At 35.2% G+C, this 16,254-nt stretch overlaps 2 protein-coding genes and 1 long non-coding RNA gene across 7 annotated transcripts; all 3 read right to left on the bottom strand.

Annotated features, from left to right (window-relative positions):
- Positions 1-392: 392 nt before the first annotated feature.
- Positions 393-5,628, bottom strand: LOC147926086 (serine carboxypeptidase-like 32). 4 transcript variants are annotated; one of them, XM_087490305.1, is made up of 10 exons: positions 5,254-5,628; positions 5,008-5,115; positions 4,795-4,890; positions 2,533-2,631; positions 2,345-2,448; positions 1,705-1,971; positions 1,491-1,621; positions 1,279-1,380; positions 923-1,028; positions 393-814 (listed from the first exon to the last, which is right to left on the bottom strand). In XM_087490305.1, the coding sequence occupies exons 1-10, from the start codon at positions 5,498-5,500 to the stop codon at positions 662-664; spliced, it is 1,413 nt and encodes a 470-aa protein (XP_087346431.1). In that variant the 5' UTR covers positions 5,501-5,628; the 3' UTR covers positions 393-661. The 4 variants fall into 4 exon arrangements, with proteins under 4 accessions (XP_087346431.1, XP_087346430.1, XP_087346427.1 ...); XM_087490304.1 differs by having other exon boundaries at positions 2,345-2,439; positions 2,533-2,625; positions 5,254-5,621; XM_087490301.1 differs by having other exon boundaries at positions 2,533-2,625; positions 5,254-5,621.
- Positions 2,820-4,655, bottom strand: LOC147926087 (uncharacterized). Its single transcript, XR_015583692.1, has 3 exons — positions 4,325-4,655; positions 3,592-4,007; positions 2,820-3,484 (listed from the first exon to the last, which is right to left on the bottom strand). It is a non-coding gene; the product is annotated as an uncharacterized LOC147926087 (long non-coding RNA).
- Positions 5,629-8,625: 2,997 nt separating the features above from the next.
- LOC104752780 (helicase-like transcription factor CHR28) lies at positions 8,626-14,977 on the bottom strand. 2 transcript variants are annotated; one of them, XM_010475013.3, is made up of 12 exons: positions 14,404-14,977; positions 14,089-14,158; positions 13,644-13,982; positions 12,415-13,526; positions 12,024-12,095; positions 11,709-11,786; positions 10,745-11,636; positions 10,531-10,661; positions 10,260-10,451; positions 9,467-10,021; positions 9,153-9,362; positions 8,626-9,059 (listed from the first exon to the last, which is right to left on the bottom strand). In XM_010475013.3, the coding sequence occupies exons 1-12, from the start codon at positions 14,551-14,553 to the stop codon at positions 8,949-8,951; spliced, it is 3,912 nt and encodes a 1,303-aa protein (XP_010473315.2). In that variant the 5' UTR covers positions 14,554-14,977; the 3' UTR covers positions 8,626-8,948. The 2 variants fall into 2 exon arrangements, with proteins under 2 accessions (XP_010473315.2, XP_087347076.1); XM_087490950.1 differs by having other exon boundaries at positions 13,617-13,982; positions 14,404-14,971.
- Between the last annotated feature and the right edge of the window lie 1,277 nt (positions 14,978-16,254).

A 16,254-nucleotide genomic window follows, 5' to 3' on the forward strand; every position in this document is an offset into this window, starting at 1 on the left:
CTTTTATTTTAAGAAGGAAATAAATAAATTAGGTAGATATGAAAGAATAGTCCTTTTGGGCAATGAATAGATTTAATGTCATAATGTTAGTCAACTCTTGATTATTATTAAGAAACAAAAAAAATCTGAACGAATTTCCATTAATATGAATCAAGATAATAATTAATATGAATTAATATGTAGCTAATAATTTGTGAAAGTGTTGTTGATTTGTGAATCAAGATTGAAAGCTGTTGACAAGGGAAAAAAAAAACGTTTAACTAACATACCGCGGACAATTCTAAGTGGTGAAACTAACAAAAAAATGTTGAATTCATATTATCGTCTACTTCACTGCTCAAACGACAAGCATAAATCACCGATTTTATCGACATGTTGTATGTTTATCAAAATTTAACCACTATTTGATACTATTTTTAGTATTTTATAAAATCAAATAGTACAAAATATAGAGTTAAATTTATTACAGGTATAGACGTGGTTGCAATGAGTCTGGCACAAGTAAGCTAAGGTATACTAGCATTACATGCATTCGTTTATAACTTACTCTACCGTGAACACGAAAAGGTAAACATAAACTTGGATAGCGTCTATATGATCACTTTCTGAGAAAATTTATCACTTTTTCTATTTTAAATTAGCCACAATTTTAAATTTGTTTCTAACTCTGTCGCAATGAAGGAGGAGGAACTCCGTTGAGGAAGGCAGAGAAAAACGCGAGGGATTCACTGGGTTTGAAGGAAGGCACATCATGCCCTGCTCCTCTGAACGTTGCAAACGTTAGACCTTCGTATTCTTGAAACCATCCACTTACCTATAAATCATCAAACAAAACAAAAAAAATCACGCTTCAGAAACAAATTGCGGTATAAAATAACATTGACTAGTAATGATATGATTGTGATTATTTACTGCATGTTACCTGTTTTTCATGGTACCATGGCCTCCAAGCTGTCTTGATTGGTAATTCCAGTTTATTTATGCAGTACCTTGTTGAGAGTACCGGAACTCTTCCGTCAGTATCACCGCTGAATCATTACATAAAATTTAATAATTCAGCAGGTTATTACAATAGAATTTATTTTTCTTTGGAACCAATAAGATAATGGAAACTAGATGAAAATTCATTTAGCTTGGGTGGCAAGAAACTAAGTTGACAACGTGTGTTTCAGTCCATTGCTCATATGTTCTTATTGGGTTTCGAAGTATCAATGTAGAAAACTTAAATATAATTGTTTCTTTTAATTATTTTTGTCAAAAATATAACCTAAAATTTACCTGTAAACCCAAACTCTAATTCCTCCTGCGATGAGTTTCTTATATATAGGCAAAACCGAAGGCTTTGAATCAGTCCAGTTCCAATTATTTAGAATATCAGCACTGTTTCGACCAAAAAAAATAAGAAAAAGAGATTAATTTAGATATTCATATTCTCTATAAGATATAATTATTCGCAGAAAGAAATAAATTATAATAGGAGTAATACATACTTGCAAATGGTCCAGTTCTTGGGATGTACACCATCAGTGGCGTGAAGAGCTTTCTGAACATCAGCTCGGTTGTAGAATACTTTTGCGTAATCATCCAAACACGGGTCAAATCCATCGAACAGCCTCGGTATCTGTTTAAGAGTTTCAGCTAAGTTCTTGTAGCAAACTATAGCACACATATTTAAAGGATGTATTGTAAACTTAATTAGTTTACCGTCTTGGAATTGGCGTAGGAATAAAGCTTTGATGAATGGTGAATGCAGGTAGGAGTGTAGAGGCTGAATTGATCAATCTCTTTGTATTGTTTGAGTATTTCGTCTACGCCTTCTTTGCAATCTTTAACGTCCCAAGTAGTGTTACTATTAAAATTGCAACTTCTTTTTATGACTCTATATGTCTCGTCTGATATCACTGCGTGGCTCCACGCATAATCCACCCATCCTGTCCAATCTTCCACGTATGATGTCAACGGATTTCCAAGCTGCGTCAATAATAAGTAAATAAAAAAACAAATATCATGTCTTGAATGGAACATGCGACAATGTACGCGCGATGTGTTTGTTTTAGCGTTTATCGCAATTAGACGTATTATTAAAATGTCCTTAACCTTCAATCATCAACTCTAGAATATATACAAAGATTGGTCTAATTTTAAACAATGTACGAATATGTACACTTGTTTAGTGGTATAGGAAAATTTGAAAATATACCTAAATGTCCTTAAACTTCAATTATGAGGTCTATAATAAATAGATTTCATCAAATTGTTTAGTGTCATGCATGCGAATCAAACATACGGGATTGTACGATGTTTTTTTCTTTTGTGTCCTATGAGAACCAAATGAGGTAAATACCAAAATGCCCTTTAAATTAATGTGAAGTGACAAGTTGTCGTCGTGTTCCTTGTTCTTGTCGTAAATAACCTCTGCAAGCTCGGGTACGTATTTCCCTGTAAATTCTTTATATAACTCAAAACATGGATATATAACACAATCTTAGATGACGTATTATATAATTTCGATTTTTCTATGAAATTTAAAACCTGCATAGCTCTCTCCTGCGATATAGAACAAGCTTTCTTTGTAAGCTGGGAATCTCACGAACCACTTTAGGAGAAAAGCATATGTGTCTCTCGCTGTTGCTTGTAAATAAAAACAATCAATTGAGACTTCTAAGACCATCATTAGTGGAGTAACCCATCAAAGTTACTCTCACATTAATTTATTATATAAATAATCATAAATTAAGTAAAGTAACTCTTAAAGAACTAATGCAAAATCATCCTATTAGTAGAGAACCCCAAAGAAAATTATTCAAGCATTTAAATAATAATTTTAAAATTTATGTTTATTAATTATCAAATTTTAATTATCTAAAAATGACAAAACAATTATTCAATATGTTTAGTTTCAATTTGTTCTTGTGGTCTAATATCAATACAACAACAAAACAAAAACAAGGATCTCCAATTAGACTTTGTTCTCCAATTTCTGGTTTTGAATACATTGTGTAGTTTGGATCTTTGGAACCCTGCAAAAGTAACCGCAAAACGCTATACTACCACAATCTGATTTGAAACAGGGGGGCTGCAGGGGAAATCACATAACACAGTCAAAGGGATATGAAACCGACACAGGATCTCAAGCAAGAAAACAAGCTGAGAAAGAGTTATATGAGACTAAAGAAGCTTACTGTTAGTTATGGTTCTAGCTCCCTTCACTCTGTGGCAATTGTTGTATATTTAATTACAAAAGAATCTTGGCTTCTACAGTTTACTTTCAACTCCAGAACCCTGCAAATTTTTTATGTTCTTCATATTAGAATATCTTGAAGCACTAGTTTGTGCAGCGTCGAAGCTTTCCTGCAGCCATCTGATCTGGGAATTGAGACCAGCATCACGCAAAGCATTCAAAGCTGAGGTGTAGAGCCTCGCATCAAGCCTGGTTCCTTCAACTTTCATGTCCTGCAACAGCCTCATTAGCTCATCGATCCAGCTGGTTTTTGAGAATACACCAACCATGACTTATACGTCCACATACGACTTAAGTGGTCTAGTACCAAATTGTGAAAAGAGCATAGCTTTCTTAAGAGGTGAGATTACCTTCACCAACCACTTGCAAACGAATAGACAATCCTCTCTCATCCAAACACTGCTCCATTCCGATCACGAACAATGCACTCACCATGTTCTCCCGATTTGAATGAGCAGCCTCTTGAATTCATCTGAGGCACAGAAATCACATAAGCGATTGTCTTCTTCTTCCGTCCCTTCATCACCTTCACATCTCCAATTCCTTCTGCCATGACCACCGTTCCATCCACCAAAGCTTCACATACAGAGTCATATGAATCGTAGCATGCCCATATGTCACCCATTGATCCTCCTCGTATGTGAAATCACTCAACTCCGACTTCGCCAACAGTACATCATCAACGTTCTGTGACGGTTCGTTTCCAATCAAAGCTTCTTCTTTTACTTCTTCTCCAACGGAAGCAACCACATCTTTGTTAATTTGACTGCAAACCAAAAAAAACATTCCAAATTAAGAATTTTAGATGAGTAAAACTAGAAACCAATTGATTTAATAGACAAACACAAGAGGAAGAGGAACGAATCAACACAATTACAAGAGGAAGAGAAACAAATCAACACAATTACAAGAGGAAGAGGAACGAATCAATACAATTAGAAGAGGAAGAGAAACGAATCAACACAATTAGAAGAGGAAGAGAAAGAAACTCTAATCGGATTAATCCGAAATCCTAACAATCAATCCGATTAATCTGAAACCCTAAAAGAAAAACATGCAATCAATCAGACATGAGAAACGAACCTTCTCTCTCCGATTCGTTAGGGTTTGCACCGGTAATTTCAATGGATTCGACGAGAATCCATTGTTTTCTCCGACTTCTTCATCAATCGCCGTTTCTCTCGCATGCGGAAACAAGAGAGAAGGGAGAGAGACAGTCGGGAAGAAAGAAAAAAAGAAATGAGAGAAAAAAAAAAACCCGGTTTTATATTTATTTTCCAACCACTCTCGTCACGCCACATATCGTTCTTGGGGTGTTGCTCGGAATGCTTCCGGCAGTAACGATTCTCGGCTAAATGGACCCATTTTGGATTTTTTATTATTTATTTGGGCCCCAAAAACAAAAGAAACCCAGTGAGAATCGATCAGTAATCATGCTCTAACAAGTAACAACAAATATATATATATATATATAACTTTATACGTACATAAAATATAATTTCATATAGATAAATTACCTGTAAAGAAATAAATTAAAAAAAAAAAAAGATTACCTGTAAAGTCATCGCCGAGTTTTCTATAATCACTACTTGTGTTTGAATACGAAAACCCAACACCAGCCGGAGATTCAAGAAACAGTACGTTGGCCTCTGCCCCAGTATACCAAATTTAACTCAATTAGTGTTGTTTATGATGAATGATGATGATGATGATGATGATGATAATGATACGATGGACATAATATAAAATAAAATACAATAGCATACCTTTATTCCATGCGTAGGGGTTAGACTTAACACTGTTTCCTTTGTTATCCACGAGAAATGGACCAATCTCTTGTGTTGCTCCGTATCCCACAGAAGAACAGCCAGGACCTATTATTAATTATTAACAATGACAAATCCAAATGTGTCCCCCCATACGTCCAATCCAAACATAATTATAACTAAAAATATGTGAAATAGCATAAATATAATGTGTTTTCCATGCAAGTCAAAATTGAGTTTGGTTACCTCCATTAAGCCATAGTAATAAAGGCTTCACGTTGGGATAATTAGTCATAGCTTCGAAGAACCAATAAAACAAAGCCCTCCCACTGGGTTCATCGACAGTGACATAACCGGCGTAATGTCTGAAGCTAACTTTTGGTTGGCCAGGAAAGTTTGTCACGAGATCTCTCTTTGCTTCTGAAGTATCAGATGAAACAAAAGCGAAAAAAGTGCAAAGACACAAAGCAATGGATACACTGAAAATGTTCATAGTTCGATGATTCAGATTTTTAGTGGAGATAGTGAGAAGTAACGAGGTGTGAAATGGTGTCTCTCTAAGAGATAAAAACAAGGATGAATGAAAACTACAAGGGATTTTTTTAAGATATGAGATGTATGAGACAGAGGCTTTAATGTATCCACTATTTATAAGGAAAGATCCTCACACAGTTAATGAGAAGCTGGTAATTAGCTGTAATTAGGTGATTGGGACCTAAACCAACATGACATTAATGTATCAGCCTATTAATTTTATCAAGAACTACCTTTATTTAGTTAATGTGGCATTGTATTTGTAGTATCTTATGATTTTCATAGTGCGCACATTGAAGTTTAACATGATATAATATGGATTTATGTCGACTACTTGGTTCCAAAAGTTACGAATAATTTCAGAAAAAAGAGTCTATCTACTTTTTCCCAAACTCTTCCCAAAATTAACAACTAATAACCCATAAATATTATATTACAGGTATTTCATCAGAAAGTCATCGTAAAATTCTACAACTACAAGCAACGTAATATTTCAGTAATAAGAAATTATGGTGTACTTTTAACCTTAAGATAGTTCATATTAATATTTCATTTAATATTACTATGATCCATTACCACATAACAGGTAATTCTTCGATCAAATCATTCTAACTAATTTTCTAATATAATTACGAATCTCTTTGAATATAATGGCATGACTTTATGGAGCGGATGAAGCACTTTCTCTTTGATGGGTTTTAAATCTTTAATCTATGAAATTGCAAAAAGAGATGCAACTTTATTGTCGTATCAAACCTGTGAAATTACGATACCTGGTTCCCACAATAGCATAAGAGCGATTAAAATAGGTAGATAAAACGAGTGGTTAGAATAAGTGGTTAAGAGGTAATTAGAAGCTTAAACGAGGTAGTTGGTAACTGCCTAATACGTATGTATGCAACCGCTTTGTTTACAAAACAGTCGGTTGAAATTTTTTTATATTTTTATATTTTGAAAAATATTGTGTATTTATATTATTTACTAAAATAGTTTTTAAAATAAAATTGAATTTTTAAAAAATAATTTAAACTTAAGTTAAAATGTTGTTGCTTTTTACAATAATATTTTTACTATTCAACTGCTTGTTACCAATTGTGACTATTATTTAACTGCTAGTTTTAATTCAATCAATTTTTTTTCCTTATATTTTTTCTAACCAACTTTTCTTTAATCAGTTTTTTTGCAACAACTAAAAAATTTAAGTCTTTTTAAAACGGTATTAAAAGTATACAAAAACATGACACACCGATATCAATAGGTAATATGTTAGCTTGGGCATCAAGCTAGTAAGTATCAACAAATTGTATATATAGTAACTAGTAAGTAACAACAAATTGTATATATAGTAAGTAACAACAAATTGTAGCTAGGATGTGGTAAACGAGAGTCAACATACATAATTTAGATAAATGAAACTCAAACACAGAGGAGGTAAAATATAATCTTGGTAGTAAATTTTTTCATAACCAATGAGCTCGGAAATTTTCCAACAACGAGAAAAGAAAAAGACATGGCACGTTGAAATGTATTTAAACCTATGGTCTTTGCGAAAGGAATTTGAGGTAGAAATTCTAAATTAAATTTGATGTTGCTTTCACTTTTAAAAAAATGGTTTAGCTAGTGCGTATAGTTTTTTGAATTTCTTTATTTTGTTCAATCTTCTGATCAGTTAAAAATAATAGATTACGTTAAAATATAAAAAAGAGAACAAACTATAAATAGTACTGTTTTCTTTTTCAATATATATATATATATATATATATATATGGTGTTTATTTGAATGGTTATGATTTATGACATGGAATTCAACTTACCATATTAAGGAACTAGAGGGGAAATTTATTCGCATTAAATTTTCCGTGTGACATTCGGTATTTTCTCTATTACTCAATATATTTTTATATTTTATGGAAAAGTTAGATGTATAATTTCTCTTTTGTTTTTGTGTAATAGAAAATTGGTTTAAACAGTTCGATGACATCATTTGGTTTATAATAGAGAAAGACTTATGCAGTCTTATATACTAACCTTTCCATAGAACTCTTTAGTTAGTGAATTGCCACTAGATTGTAACTTATAGGTTATCGTTGGTCTATATTTAGAATGCGTGAATATAATAATTCTCCTAACATCTGAGAATACGCGCGTGGATACCTTATTAATCTTGTTTTCTCCAAGAACCTTTTTTAATAATCTTCATATGGTTATAATGCTAACGACTTTATTGTCATTAGCATTACTTAAACGCGAATTGAATATATTGAGAAAAATAGCAAATGATAGGGACCTCTTCTGTTAGTCATGGTTCTATTTTTGCATGGATGTCCACCTATTGTTTCTATAAAAGACTCAGTTTTGTACTAACATATCAAAATATGTGCATTTGTATTTGTAATAATCTTATTGGCATAACTAAACGCAAATATATTATCCTCTCCGTCTCACAAATAATGTTACTTTTAAATGTTACAGAGGAAGTCTAGAGACTAGAGTACCGATTGAGAGATACAAAACAGAAAATTTTGAGATAGATAGTGACGGTTTGATAATGTGAAGTCAAAGAAATGGGAAGTATCAGTTTGACCTTTTTTGAAATTACTTGAAAAAAAAAAAAGGATGATATGAGCATATGGAATATAAATAGAGCACCAAAGAATAACTAAAATTGTTCTACGAAGGTTTCGTTCCCATCAATCGATTTGACCGGTTTAGAATTTATTGGGTATTGTGTTTGCGTTATATAACCATAGATGTGACATAACTCGGATTCTCTATCTGACATATGTTCTATTCTATGTAGTACAAGTCTTCACATTTCACATGTGACGTATGGCTATGTCTGGAAAAAATTGACGATAAAAGTGTCCACAAGCGAGACTCGAAGCCGATAGATAGAATATTTTCAATGACATATCAAATTCAAGGGTGTTGATAAGACTTGTGAGTAAAAATATTCCGTTCCAAAACATAAAAATCAAAGTTGCGTCATCGATAAATATTTGGGAAGATTGAATTTATTGTGTGAACGTAGAGGTGGTGTAAGATTTTCAACCATTTCATATTACTTACAGAAGAGATAGGATCTTGAAGAAGTAAGCTATTATAACTCGCCGGACCAATCCCATTGTGATCTTACAATGAGAAATTCAATAGCAGATGCTCCTATATTGTCTTCTTCCATTAATTGTAAATACCTAAAGTCTAATTGGAACCAATAATCAAATACGATCAGCTTTCTATTTTTATATCCCAAACCCCCAAAAGTCTTTTCTAATCTTTCTTTTGCACAAACCCTGTAGTCAGTTTAAACGAAGAGTCTCTTCCTCCTAAAACTGCACAAAAACCGAAGAAAATCCTATCATATGTACCCATCCGCAATGGCAAAAAAAGAGCTTGAAGCTCGCTTCTCATGAATCTGCCATAAACAGATAGCTCAAGTCCTCTACGGTGAGGTGAGACTGTCGGCTTCCTTTTTCATCTTCTCCAAACGCAGAGGCTACCATCATTCTCTTCTTTTGCTGCTTCCACAAACGTGTTAAGAGATTAAAATTGAAATTGCTTGAAACTTATAGAGAGAAGCAAATGAGAATCAAGTCAACCAATTCACATACCTGAAGGGCCAATATCCGATCTTCGACTGTATCCTTTACTGTGAAGCGAACCACTGTTACTGGTCGTGTCTGTCCTATACGATGTGCTCTATCAATTGCTTGATCCTCGGTTGTTGGGTTCCACCATAAGTCCAGCATCAGAACATGACAAGCAGCCACCATGTTCAGTCCGAGACTAGCAGCCTTGAGAGACATAATCATTACAGTAACCTAAAAGGTAAAAAATAATGCCAAAAAAGGATACCATCATTTTGTTATCACAGACGGCAAGTCAACCCAAGTCCTTAAAATTTAATTAGTGGCCATATATGTACCTCAGGAAGAGTATTAAAATCCTGCACTGCTTTATCTCGAGCAGCAACTGACATTGTTCCATCAAGCCTTCTATACTGAATACGCGAACTAACAAGAGAAGCTTCAAGTAGGTCCAGCATCTTTGTCCATTGGGAAAACACAATCGCTTTTTCTCCAGCTACTTTAATCGGATTATCAATCCTCATGCCCTCACTCTTAATTACAGGAAGACAGGAGTCCTCTCTGTTTTGAGAGATCTGATTCGTATCTGTCAAATCCTGCGGTTTAGGCAGTGATTGTAAGATCTCTAGAGCAGCCTTGATTTTAGATGAACCATATGGAAGATCTTCATCATTGCAAGGGTCAAGGCTCTCAACGTGATTCGAAGTGACAAGATCCTGTATGCCAGACTTAGGGTCGTCCAATCTTGTTTTGGAAGACAATGATGAGATGGTGAGTCTGACATTGCAGTTTGCAAAGGGGCAGTGATTATTATCACCTGTAAGGCGCTCATAAATGCACTGTTTACAGAAAACATGACCACAGACTGAAACAACAGCATCTTCAGGTGCATCCTGTGGAAATAGAAGTGATATAGATTAAGAACTACTAGTCAAGAAAACTATATGATGGTTTGAAAACAAAAGGCAATATGAAAAAAGATAACTCAAGGATATGCATAATAATATGATATTCAACATCCACACAATGCTAATGTTTCAGAACTCCTCTTTAACGTTTGTCACGACCAAAAAGAAAAAGAAAAAGAAAGAGAAAACATGTGGTCAATAATTTAAGAGAAATGAATCTTACATTGCAGATACCACAAATTGCCAGTGAAGCTTCTGAGAAAATCTGCTTCTTAGCTAATCCAACGGAGGATTCCCAGGTAAAACTGTAATCACCATTCACGAGAAGAGGGTGATCACAAGCTTGGCGAAGGCGCAAGAGCATCAACAAGATATTGACATAATTTTGCTTCACTGTTCCGGCTTCTTCATATTCCTGATATAAAAGAAAAAGATATATTTTTTTGTAAATGAATACAAAAGTAAAAGCATACCTACAACCAATTTATTCATACCCTGAATTGACTACGAGATTCGGCCTCTAATTTGGAGTAGAAATCGCGTTCCTCCATAGTGAAATCCACTTTTCTCAATTCAATGGACTTCGGAGGTAAAGAGATGATGGGTTTCCCATCAAGAAATGAACCTAATGTGTTTTACCAGTTAGAAACCATGAAAATCCTCAGATAAACATTCCAAGAAATTTATATTCATTATCAGTAGACTGACCTTTAGTTCGGCGAAGCATCACTGTTTTAAGGATAGCCTGCAGCTTCTGATATCCTTTCACTGGGTTCCTAGAAATAGGGTTTTTAATCGTGCTACAGAACAATACGTAAGAAGAATAAGGATCATATTTGAGGAACCGAAAGTAGCTGTAGAGGTCATCGATTGAATTCTGGATTGGAGTGCCAGACAAACACCACCTCCGTTTGGCACGAAGGCCCCAACATGCTCTTGCAACTTGGGTTTTGTAATTCTTAATGCTCTGTGCTTCATCAAGAACAACTCTAAACCATGAAACTTTCGCAAGAGGACCAGAAACAAATTCAACATGTTTCTTCTTCTTTGAGCCTTTCTTCTTAGAATCAGGAGGATATTTTCTTTTCTTGTTTGAGCAAAAGCCATTAGTTGCAGATTCACCATCATGTACCCCACCCTTCTCTTCGTCATCATTGTCTACAAGAGGCTGCTTCGGCACTTCCATACTTACGATAGAAAATGTGGTAACAACAACATCATATTTAGCCAGCTCATGAGGATCCTTTGTCCTGCTAGACCCATGGTATACCAGAACAGAGAGATTCGCTTCACTAGTCACCTTCTTATGTAATTCATCAGCCCACTGCCGCATAACACTAGTGGGACAGACAACAAGAGTTCCAGCAGCTGGCCTTCCCCTCACTTTACCCACACTATCTCCACCAACTTTGCTTTCATTGGAAAGCAATTGAGAGTGTTCAAAATGATCGCTTTTACCACTGGGTTTTAAAGGCGCACATTCTCCACTCTCGCTTTCAAGGTCAAAAATCTCTTTCTTCGTACTTCCTTCACATGCTTGAGCAGGTTTAGACCGTTCCTTCAATATAAGAGCTATAGTGGAAACCGTCTTCCCAAGTCCCTGCAAAAGATAATTATCAGGAAACGTTTCTTAATTATTGACAAAAAGATTACAACAGAAGACAAAATTAACCTGATCATCAGCCAGAATTCCTCCCGAACAGGGGAAGCCACTTGTTTCCTTCTGGGCCATCCATGACAGTGCAATTCGCTGTCCATGAGTAAGATACAGTCAAGTGGAAACAATGATAATTATCTCTATTCACATTAGCCAAAAACGTTCATCCATCAAGTTGGAAAATCATATCAACTGAAAGAATTCCATTTCTCATTTCGGGGCGAAATCATCTTTGTTAGGCATACAATACATCAACAAAGTACACCACCCGTATAATTTTTACACCTAGTGTTTTTTTTTTTTTTTTAATTTTAATTATTACATACGTACCTGATGTCTCAGAAGTGGGACTGTCAAGACACCATCAGGCGGACTTGCCTCAGAATTAGGCTGAGAGAGATCCTGTCAAATTAGACAATGTTATTAGACCTAAAGAGTCTGAAATAAAACCACTAATAAAGGTTACTACGGAACTGTCATCAACTGCACTAACTCAGATGACACATCTGATAACAGGGACCGTCAGGAACCTTTAAGTCCCATTACAGCCCCATGCAACATTCTCAACTTAATCATGCATAGGGTTACAAATCAAATATTTCGATACAGACAAATATATATCCGCATATCAGCAAAAGCTAAGATGTTGCACTGTTGGTAATGGTGCCTGAGGGATACATGGGAAAACGCCTACTCCTTTATAAAGGTAAGAGCTACTAACCTGCAATGCAGCTTGGAAGATCATATTTTCTTTATTTGACTGAAGCTTCAGGCCTCCAGGTTGATTAAAATTATGACCAATTGTAGAATATTCTGACGTAACCACTGGCTTTTTCATAGCTACAGGTCGAGGTGGGATTGCAGATGGACCATTAGTTTCTATTATGCAGACGTCAGAATCATCATCACTATCGGATATACATTCTGAAGAATGGCTTTGAACTGATTCGAAGCTAGAATTTGAGAAATTAGAATCAATGCTCCTTGGTTGAATATGTTCACCGTCTCTTTGATGTATTTGAAAATCTAAATGCTCATTGATTTGTGTCACTGGGCTGAGATCTTCTGCCACATATTGCATACATGCATTTGAATCATAAAAATTACTGGAGTTTCTGTTGCCACTGTCTTGGCCAGGAAAAACAGTTTGTGGTGCCATAAATGAGTATCCCTTCTCAATATCTGTTTGGTAGGAGACTGCACAGCTTGATGCACCAGACCACCAATGATTGGTTTCTACAGGTGCATATGAATCGTCCCTGACACTATAGTCCCCTGGAACTGAACTGTATACCACTTTCTCTGACTCAGCCTCTGGTTTAGCAGTCACATGAACAGCTTCGTTTTCCTGAAAACTGCTTGAACAATTATCAGGCCGGTCAAGATCATTATCAGATAAATGACTGTTGAAACTGTTGTACAGTTTGCCACAGGCAGGAGAAACTGAAGGATAACTTTCACACTTGAAACTGATCCCCCTTGCAGTAGAAGAATCAATAGCAGGTTTCCTTCCATTGTCTACTCTCCCGTGTCTATCAAAAATCATCCGGCTGGCACCATCCGACTGAGACTCACTTACTCCACTCTCAACATCATTTACAGCTTCTTCTTTATTAGGAAAGAACTGAAACGAAAAATTCTGGACAAAATTGGGGGTATGTTCTAATAAAGGTGCACCATTTGTATTGTAGCAGTTTTGTGCAGAAGAGACATAGTTATCCGCACTATCACTGAGAGAACTGGAGTTATTGAAAAATCCTGACATGACGGAAGAAGTATGATCGGCTCCCAAACAACGCTCATCGAAATATGGGGTCACCATTGTGGGGCTGCCTGCAATTTGATGTAACAAAAAATGAGGAATATGGAAATTAGCAACAGACAGATGAGTTGAGTCAAACTTTACCAAAAAAAAAAAATAACCTGACATTTAGTAGATAAGGTGCATACATTTGGAATCAATTATCTTGTCATCCAGCTTGGAGACAGTGTCAACGTCACAATTCACTGGATTGAAGGCCACATTACCATCATGATCAGAGAAACTAGACGATATACTACAACTAGTCATCTCAGACTGAGATACTCCACATGTTTCCACAGGCTGCTCACCCTGGCTTAACGAAAACCAATCTTTAAGACTTGCAGAGCAAGTATGAGCAGGTGAAGGACTTAGCACAGGTTCCATCTTCATATGTTCATCGAATGAACCTGACACCCCAGTCCCTGGTTGCGAGGCTCCTAAGCTATATGAATCCCCAGAAGGCATCCAATCAACCATCTGAGAACCTAAACAAGAAACATACATAACCAAAAAAATTCAAATTAGCGACTGTTAATATGATGTACCAAAACAAAGAACTGTTACGGGGTCTATGCAACAAAAACTACTAACCATTTTGCAAATGTGAATTCTTGAGCTCGTCGGCAGATGAACCAGCTGGTGATGAATTATCTTGGCTAGCCTAATAGTAGTAACTCACAAGGTTAGATAAACAAAAACAATCCCATAATCCAAAACTTAAGTTTTCGTTAAGAGTTAAGTATAGCAACAGAATTGTGAACCACAATTCACACACACAAAAAAAAAAAAACAAATCCAAATATCATTAGCAGGAGGATTCAAATAAATGTTCTAGCAATTGTAAACAAAACTGAAGCCAAATCAAGTTATACGAAGCGTGTGAAATCGGAAATATCTCAAAGCTACCTCAGCAAAATCAGGCTTCTCATCTAGAATACGATAAATCGTTTCGATATCAATAGTCTCCTCATCATCTTCAAACTCAAAAGCACCGTCACAATCATCACCCGGCAATTCATCTCCCACGCCAAATACTGAACCTTCCTCACCCATCATGACGAATCCACAAAAAGAACCCTAACCCGAGAAAGACGAAGGAAGGGGAAAACAAACCCTAAATCGGAAGAAAAAAAAACCCAAAAAGTCACAAAATTTTCTTCCCGGAAAAAAAAAACCAATCAATCGAATTGAGTAGTTGGAGAAATCACGGAAGCTAGCGTAGATCCAGGGATTTTGGGTTTGAAATTGGGATTGGGAATTGGGTTTTGAGAGAAGAAGAAGGTCACGGAATTTTCCAGGAAAAGTAGAGAGAGCAGTTGGGGTATCGATAATTAAAAAAAAAAAAAAAAAATCGCGACTTTTCTTAGCGACGGTGGCTTCTTTTGATTGCCTTCTTCTTCGTCTCCTTCTCTCTCTCTCTCTCTCTCTCTCTCTTTTGGCTTTCTCCGAATTGGAAAAGGTAAACAAAACACACACAAACGGGGAAGAGACTTCGGGCTTAAATAAGGAACGGTCGAAGAAAATTTTGTCATTTTTCCTTTTTTTTTTTTAAACGTTTTTATTATTATTATTTTAATAATGCATATTATATGCGCCGTCATCTTTATTTTTATAAGCAAATCACAATTAAACCAAAAGGTAACAACTTTGAAATTTGAAGAAAAATTCAGAGTTTCCAAGTAATGGTCCTAATGGAGATTCTTTTTGTTTTTTTGGATGTGTTTATTAATCATAATCCAATGTATTTTTTAGTGGAAATATATTGTATGTGGTTTTTCAATTATTTGTGGGAAATAAAAGTCGTATATAAAGTATGAAATATGTGTTATTAAAGTTTATAGATATGATAAAAAGAGGAAAATAAGAGGATACTCTTGACCCAAAAAAATGCAAAATTCTAACTAAGAAAATAAGAATTTGTTGACCTTTTAAGAAGAAAGTTGATAGTTTCTTAAATGAATCCAAGTTACAAATGAGCAAATCGAAATGAGGAAAAATTTCTACCGTTTAATGATGATTTGGATGACATATCATGTAATCCATCTCATCAATCAAAAATAATATGTGATTTTTATCCTAAGTCCTAACTATGAGGACGTTAGATATATATATTTTATTAAGGATCATGTATTCTTCTGGTTATATTTTTTATATCAAATATTGATAGTTTCTTAAACGATGCATTTTCTAAATTCACACTCAAGTTTTCCTAGCTCGGATCTACTAACATAGGGCGCGTAGTTATCTTCAAGCACTAGAGTTCAACTACATTTTCCCGCAAAGGATGAAAAATAAGTGTAACTGAAAAAAAGCTAAGTATGAACCAATGAAAGATAATAAACCCCAAGTTAAAATTAATTAATGTGGGAGGTTAGCGCAATGACACTAGTATTCTCCAAGCATTTGCTTGCCCTAAAATAAGGCTTGCTTTGATCCCTTGCTTTGTATAGATATATCTTCGCTGACTGCTGCGCGCGGAAACATAAGTCTACGATTTGTAGATAGTTTGATGATAAAGAGCTTATCCAATATATATGATCCACAATTCCAATCTTGTCATGTCTCAAAATGGTACCTTGTCATGTGATATAAAAAACCTTATAATAAAATTATGTTTTTGATTATGCAAAATTTGGGGTCACCTAAAGAAACCAAATAAAGATTGAGACCCAAGAAGTCTCGTCTAGCTTCTGCACTAAGTTCTTCCAAATCAACTGAGAAAATAAAAGTATTTAAAAGATAAAGTGGTCCGTTGAT

Source organism: Camelina sativa, chromosome 16, assembly GCF_030686135.1.
Source record: "Camelina sativa cultivar CO46 ecotype springtype chromosome 16, ASM3068613v1".
In the NCBI taxonomy this organism is placed as follows: domain Eukaryota; kingdom Viridiplantae; phylum Streptophyta; class Magnoliopsida; order Brassicales; family Brassicaceae; genus Camelina; species Camelina sativa.